Here is a 7,428-nt window from a genome sequence, read left to right on the forward strand (position 1 = left end):
GTATTGTTCCCATTTCACAGAGGAGGAGACTGAGGCTTAGAGATATCTGAGTTACTTCCCCAGGAGGGCTGGCTAGACACTGGCACAGCTGCGATTTGACCTCTCATTGTCTCACTCTGAGTCCGTGCAGTTAGTTCCACTCCGCAGGGCTGGTGCTCACTTCTTGGTTAGAGAGGCTTTGGGGAGGGCGTGGTTGTTCCCTTTCTCACGCTGAGAACCACTACTCATCCACTTCCACTTCTGTGTCTCTCCCAGAATGTCTGCAAACCTGTGGAGGAGACACAGCGCCCACCCACACTGCAGGAGATCAAGCAGAAGATTGACAGCTACAACACGCGAGAGAAGAACTGCCTGGGCATGAAGCTGGTAAGTGCCCGCCTGCCCTCAACCTGGTCCCTGCTCCACCACCCGCTTTGGGTTTGGCACCTCAGACCTTGCTCTAAATTCTGTGGCTACTAAATTCTGTGGCTACTCCCTGGCAGGTCCCTTCCTTTCCTCCGGCCTCCAGAGGCCTCAGGGGTCTGGAAGGCTGATAGCCAGAGCCCTCAGTGGCCTCCATGTGCTTTAGGGAAATAGATCTGACCCTTTCATTTTTTGCTTGTGACTTTGGGAAGCTCTTTTAACTTCTCTGAGCTTCAGTGTAAACTAAGTGATTAAATGATACAAATGACCAAGGGCCCGGTATTGCTTGGCCCCCAGGGATCCAGGACAATGGGACTTAGCTGCTCCCCTTCCTCCCCCTTTGACTGTGAGAGAGGGACATACTTTGTCAGACAGAGGAGGGCACCCAACTTAGCACCCGGTTGGGAAAGGCTGTCTTCAATAGGGAGGGGAGAAGGTAGAAAAACACTGCCCCCTGCTGGTGGCTGTCATCAACTGGCTCTTCGGGGTTCAGCCAGATGGAGCACCAGAAAATCCAGTCACAAATGGACCTGGGATTAAGTCTTAAAGGCTGTTTCTTAGTAAAGAGATGCAGGAGGAAATCTAGTGTGCTCGTTCCCCAAGGCCCTCATTATAGAGCCTTCCTGCTTCCTGCCTGGTTCAGGGGTACAAACTAGAGTGGCTACCCCACACCCGCCTCTTACAATGGGGACCCACCAAAGGCAACTGGCTGCAGGAGGTTTGGGGGAGCTGGCCTGAGCCTCCTGGGAGGGAAAGCCACTGCAGTCCCACAGGTCCTCTATGGTAGCTGGATCCTGAGGGTCTTCTCCCAGCCCACTATGGGGAAAGGGATCTCTGCTCCTTCCTCCAGCTCTCCCAGGTCAGCAGAGGCAGGAAAGAACTCAAGGAGACAGGCGGGTGGTGCTGGGGCAATGGTCCCGAGTGGCAGATATGATCATGCAAGATGGACGGCCCTGACCCCTTATGACATGCCCCCACTGGCAGAGTGAAGACGGCACCTACACGGGTTTCATCAAAGTGCATCTGAAACTCCGGCGGCCTGTGACGGTGCCTGCTGGGATCCGGCCCCAGTCCATCTATGATGCCATCAAGGAGGTGAACCTGGCAGCCACCACGGACAAGCGGACATCCTTCTACCTGCCCCTAGATGCCATCAAGCAGCTGCACATCAGCAGCACCACCACCGTCAGTGAGGTCATCCAGGGGCTGCTCAAGAAGTTCATGGTTGTGGACAATCCCCAGAAGTTTGCACTTTTTAAGCGGATACACAAGGACGGACAAGGTAGGAGAAAGAGTGCACCCAACCAGACCATTCCCTTCCTACCTGTGTCCAAGCCCACCCACTAAAACTCCTGCCGGCCTTGGGTGGGAGCTGTGGGCTTCTCCTGAGCACCAGGGGTCCAGCTGCCCATGTGGTGTTCAGATCTGTGGAATCCGGGCAGGGAGGAAAGAGCAGCGAGCTTGACAGGGCAGGTCACTGTGTCCCTGACTCTGCATGTGACTTCAGGAAAACCGCACCCTAGGCTCCCATTTCCTGATCTGTGCAATGGGAGGGATCTGCCCCACTGTTCCTAATCTTTCAGGAGATGATGTGAATGGAATCATGCTTTAAACTCTGAGCAGACACCCAACATAAAAGGTTATTGCCCTGTTCATGACTGTCATGTTCATTTCATTAAAAGGCCCCCCTGTGTCTACTTCCGTTTGTATGTAACCCACCTCTACGTTTCCAATCCTTTCCCCAAAGCCTGGGCCCCGCCCTTCTTTTCTGGGATGAGCTCCCAGCCCCCTCTCTTGGTTTGCAGTGCTCTTCCAGAAACTCTCCATTGCCGACCGCCCCCTCTACCTGCGCCTGCTTGCTGGGCCTGACACGGAAGTCCTCAGCTTTGTGCTAAAGGAGAATGAAACTGGAGAGGTGGAGGTAGGTCTGGACCCCTTGTGCAAACCCAGCCCTTAGGGCACCCTGGGTGGGTGCAGGTGGGCATTGTCCTAACTACCCCACATAGGTGGGAGTCACGCAGCAGGGGCAGGAAGATGACTGCTGAGAGATTGAGCAGGGGTAGGTGATGGCCCTGGGGGTCAGTGTTTCAGCCAGGACTCTGAGCACCCTGGGGTAGCATGTTAGGGCCTGTGTGTGGCAAGGCCTGTGGAAAGAAAGGATTTCACGTGCTTTATTTCTGAAAACTCAGGGAGGAGGGAGACCAAGAAACTCCCTGTGCTCAGGCACAGGCTGTTTTTGCTTCAAAATGGCCTGAGGCCTACGGAGCTCCATCTCTGGGCTCCACTGGGTATAGACGTTTTTGAGCCATTTGTCCTCCCTTTTCTTGAATACTGACCTCCATCCCCAAGGGGAGCTAACCAGTGTGCAGTCTTGTGGCTTAAACTGGGGTAAAAGAAGGCCGGTGCCACCCATGGCCTGAGAATGACCAACAGGGGAAAGTCTCAGTGTTTGTCACACTGTGTTCAGTGGAGGCCTAGAGTTTTAAGGAGCAGTCTTGGGAGTCACTGTGGAGATTTAGGGATTACGGCAGCCAGGACTCTGTCCCTTCTCCCCATTTCAGCAAGGGCCGCTCTGCTCCCATCTGCTTTCTTTATTGGCATCTGTGCAGAATATGTTTGGAAAAAGTATTCCACGGACTGTATCTGAATGCTGCTGGCCCTATGTAAAGCTCAGGTGCTTTGGAGTGTGGAGACCTGGGTTCCAGCTCCAGTTCTGCTGCAATAAGCTCTGTGATTGTGATTATACCACCTTCCCTGTGTGGACCCAGGTTTCTCACTTATCCACAGTGAGGACCAAACCAGATAAACCTTAGCACTCTCTTGTGCTCAAAGAGCGCAGGAGTCTCAATTGTTGGCTCCACAGGACTTCTGCTCTCGGGTCAGCCTGACAGAAGTCCAACTTGCCTTCTGCCCTCAGAGGCCAGGTCCTTTAGGGGTAGGCCTAAGCCAATCAGGCTCTCATTATCTGCTCTGCCAGTCATGGGAGGTAGATACCCCAATTTCCCAGCAGATAACAGGCTGAGAAGGGTGGGAAGCTTTGCTCGAAGTCACACCACTGGGGAGAGGTGGAGTCAGGCCCAACCCCGAGTCCACGTTCCACTCCTCCACCTGCTTTCTGAGGGTCTGCATGTTGGAAGCCTGGGTGGTTCCAGCATCACTGTCAAGATCTCAGCTGCTACACAGAAACTTAAGATTATTGAGTTTCAGAATAAAAACATGGTTCACAGACTGGCAACTCTTGGTCATGAGATGCCAGCATTTGGAATTTTGCTGCTGCTATGACAGGCATGCAAAGCCCAAGCTTCCCTGATTCAGTGTGTTCAGTAGCGAACTGTGTGTGAATCACAGATGTGAACGGGAAAGGAGAAGGCAGCAGGGCCCCTTGGGTCGTGTCAACTTCTAACCTGTCTCCTCTTGTTTCTTCCCACAAATCTCCCTCTCGCCTCACAGTGGGATGCCTTCTCCATCCCTGAACTTCAGAACTTCCTAACAATCCTGGAAAAAGAGGAGCAGGACAAAATCCAACAAGTGCAAAAGAAGTATGACAAGTTTAGGCAGAAACTGGAGGAGGCCTTAAGAGAATCCCAGGGCAAACCTGGGTAACCGGTCCTGCTTCCTCTCCTCCTGGTGCACTCAGATTTATTTGTATTATTAATTATTATTTTGCAACAGACACTTTTTCTCAGGACACCTCTGGCAGGTGCATTTGTGCCTGCCCAGCAGTTCCAGCTGTGGCAAAAGTCTCTTTCATGGACAAGTGTTTGCACGGGGGTTCAGCTGTGCCCGCCCCCAGGCTGTGCCCCACCACAGACTCTGCCAAGGATCAGAACTCATGTGAAACAAACAGCCGATGTCCTCTCTCGATCTGCAAGCCTTTCACCAACCAAATAGTTGCCTCTCTTGTCACCAGACTGGAACCTCACACCAGCCGGCAAAGGAAGGAAGAAAGGTTTTAGAGCTGTGTGTTCTTTCTCTGGCTTTGATTCTTCTTTGAGTTCTCTTATTTGCCACCTACAGTACCTTTATTTATGAGTGAAAAGTTGTAGCACATTCCTTTTGCAGGTCTGAGCTAAGCCCCTGAAAGCAGGATAATGCTTATAAAAGGACTGTTCCCATGGCCCCAAGGTGCCTGTTGTTCACACTTAAGGGAAGTTTATAAAGCTACTGGCCCCAGATGCTCGGGGTAAGGAGCACCAAAGCTGAGGCTGCCTCAGAGATCTCCAGAGAAGCTGCAGCCTGCCCTGGCCCTGGCTCTGGCCCTGGCCCACATTGCACATGGAAACCCAAAGGCATATATCTGCGTATGTGTGGTACTTAGTCACATCTTTGTCAACAAACTGTTTGTTTTTAAGTTACAAATTTGAATTTAATGTTGTCATCATCCTCATGTGTTTCCCCAAAGGGAAGCCAGCCATTGACCATTTAAAAAGTCTCCTGCTAAGTATGGAAATCAGACAGTAACAGAAAGCCAAAAAGAGATGCAGAGAAACGTGTCTAAGCTGTCTTCAGCCTTCCCCAGCTAGAGAGCAGAGGAGGGCCTGGGCTGCTTGGGTTCCCCATCGGCCTCCAGCACTGCCTCCCTCCTCCCACTGGGACTCTGGGATCTCCAGGTGCTGCCCAAGGAGTTGCCTTGATTACAGAGAGGGGAGCCTCCAATTCGGCCAACTTGGAGTCCTTTCTGTTTTGAACCATGGGCCAGCCCCAGCACTGTGCTCAGAGAGCCAGTGGGCCTGGCCTCCTCGTTGACCTCAGTGCCTTTTTGTTTTCAGAGAGAAATAGAAGCAGGGCAAGTTTGCCTGCAGCTCTGCTGCTGGCTCCTTCTGCCAGGAAGTGGACAATGGTGGTGGTGTGGGAGACAAGGCCAGGAGAGCCGCATTCAGTATGGGTTGAGGGTCACAGACGTCCCTCCCATCTGGGTGCCTGAGTTTTGACTCCAATCAGTGATACCAGACCACATTGACAGGGAGGATCAGATTCCTGACTCTACATTTGCACTGGCTTCTTGTTTAGGCTGAATCCTAAAATAAATTAGTCAAACAATTCCAACAAGTAGCCAGGACTGCAGAGACACTCCAACGCAGAGGGAGAAGGACTTGTAATTTTCAAAGCAGGGCTGGTTTTCCAATCCAGCCTCTGAGAAACCATTTCTTTGCTATCCTCTGCCTTCCCAAGTCCCTCTTGGGTTGGTTCAAGCCCAAGCTTGTTCGTGTAGCTTCAGAAGTTCCCTCCCTGACCCAGGCTGAGTCCATACTGCCCCTGATCCCAGAAGGAATGCTGACCCCTCGTCGTATAAACTGTGCATAGTCTCCAGAGCTGCAAAGGCAACACGAGCTCGCAACTCTAAGATTTTTGTAAACCACAAAAACCCTGGTTAGCCATCTCATGCTCAGCCTTATCACTTCCCTCCCTTTAAAAACTCTCTCCCTGCTGTATATTAAAAGGAGCAGGTAGAGAGTCATTTTCCTTCGTCCTGCATGTCTCTAACATTAATAGAAGGCATGGCTCCTGCTGCAACCGCTGTGAATGCTGCTGAGAACCTCCCTCTATGGGGATGGCTATTTTATTTTTGAGAAGGAAAAAAAAAAAGTCACGTATATATACACATAAAGGCATATAGCTATATATAAAGAGATAAGGGTGTTTATGAAATGAGAAAATTATTGGACAATTCAGACTTTACTAAAGCACAGTTAGACCCAGCCTATGCTGAGGTTTAAACCTCTGAAAAAAGTATAGTATCGAGTACCCCTTCCCTCCCAGAGGTGGGAGTAACTGCTGGTAGTGCCTTCTCTGGTTGTGTTGCTCAGCGTGTAAGTGTTTGTTTCCAGGATATTTTCTTTTTAAATGTCTTTCTTATATGGGTTCTAAAAAAAGTAATAAAAGCCTGTTGCAAAAATGACTCATGTTAGAAATGTCTCCCTTGAACTTCACCATCTTACATTGGGAGTAGGGGAGAGAGGGTGAGAACGGACATGATCACATGCTTCCTGGTGGAGTCAGATTTTCTTTTGCCAGTGAGCAGAGGAATGAAGGCTATTGTTCAAATAATTTGGAGAAAATTGTCCAAATGCGTAGGCGAGAGGGCGCTGCCTGGGTGACCAGCTGTTCCATCTCCAGGGAGCAGGAGAGTCAAGGAGCCTGATTGCAGGTGGAGATGCTGATGTTTGGGAAAGAGGAGGGCCTTCTGGAGCTAAGGGTGATTTGACACCAGGACAGGCTACTGAGCTGAGCCACCATTCTTCTACATCTAGAATTATTTTAAGATAAGGTCGAAATGAATAGATCTTTAAAAGTTTAAGATCACTTCACCTGGAGGAAGGGGGCTAGATGAAATGACCAAAACAGTCCTTTCACTTGAGTTCACTGACTTTCATCAAAGGAACATCTCAGTAATCATGGAAATAACCACACTAAAGTTATTACAAAGAAATTCTTGCCTGCCTTCCAGTATTGATCACATAGAATGCAATAAATAGGGCCCAAAGAATGAATGAATATCCAACAAGCATCCTTAAAATTGCCCAAGAATGGGGCACATCTGTAACATTTCTGTTCACCTAGACCTCCACGAAACGTATCTTTCAATGATTTTGCCAAAGTCTAAAAATGAAGCAGTTTCTGCTTTTCACTGAAACTCATATGGTTATGGCATGGGTTAATAAATTCAAAGTTGTATGTTTGACATTGATACAGATTATCTGACTTAGCACATAGGAAAAAGAACCTGTTACAGAGTCTGACTCTACTCTGCCTTTGAACATGTCCCTATGCTGTTCACAGGGGGAGAGGGAAGATGACTCAGTGCAAATGTGTCACCGTTACTGGAAAAACACTCAATGCCCAGGTCTGGACAGCACTGGGTCATGGCAGAACTGTGGGTCAAACCACAATCAAGGGTAGATGTTCATTTTAGACCCAGCCCTACCACTTACTGGCTTTGTGTCTTCAGCAGAGATCAACAAGGCAGGACATGACCTTTCTTAGCCTCCACTCTCTCCAAGATCGTGCAAAACAAATTAACTTTGT

The 7,428-nt window shown here is 49.9% G+C and overlaps 1 protein-coding gene and 1 long non-coding RNA gene across 4 annotated transcripts in view; one reads left to right on the plus strand and one right to left on the minus strand.

The window, feature by feature from the left end:
* Positions 1-6,298, plus strand: part of RASSF5 (Ras association domain family member 5) — a 79,065-nt gene extending 72,767 nt beyond the window's left edge. For 2 of the 3 annotated variants that reach the window (XM_001087653.5, XM_015118030.3), the window contains 4 exons: positions 256-366; positions 1,387-1,684; positions 2,208-2,323; positions 3,853-6,298. In XM_001087653.5, the coding sequence (XP_001087653.2) occupies positions 256-366; positions 1,387-1,684; positions 2,208-2,323; positions 3,853-4,005 (678 nt within the window). In that variant the 3' untranslated portion in view covers positions 4,006-6,298. The remainder of the gene's footprint in view (positions 1-255; positions 367-1,386; positions 1,685-2,207; positions 2,324-3,852) is intronic. The other variant, XM_078004774.1, reaches the window with a different exon arrangement.
* LOC144341440 (uncharacterized) overlaps positions 1-7,428 on the minus strand; it is a 59,398-nt gene that overhangs the window by 23,744 nt on the left and 28,226 nt on the right. The gene's annotated exons all lie outside the window — the stretch shown is intronic.

The sequence above is a fragment of the Macaca mulatta genome, chromosome 1 (assembly GCF_049350105.2).
Source record: "Macaca mulatta isolate MMU2019108-1 chromosome 1, T2T-MMU8v2.0, whole genome shotgun sequence".
Lineage (NCBI taxonomy): Eukaryota > Metazoa > Chordata > Mammalia > Primates > Cercopithecidae > Macaca > Macaca mulatta.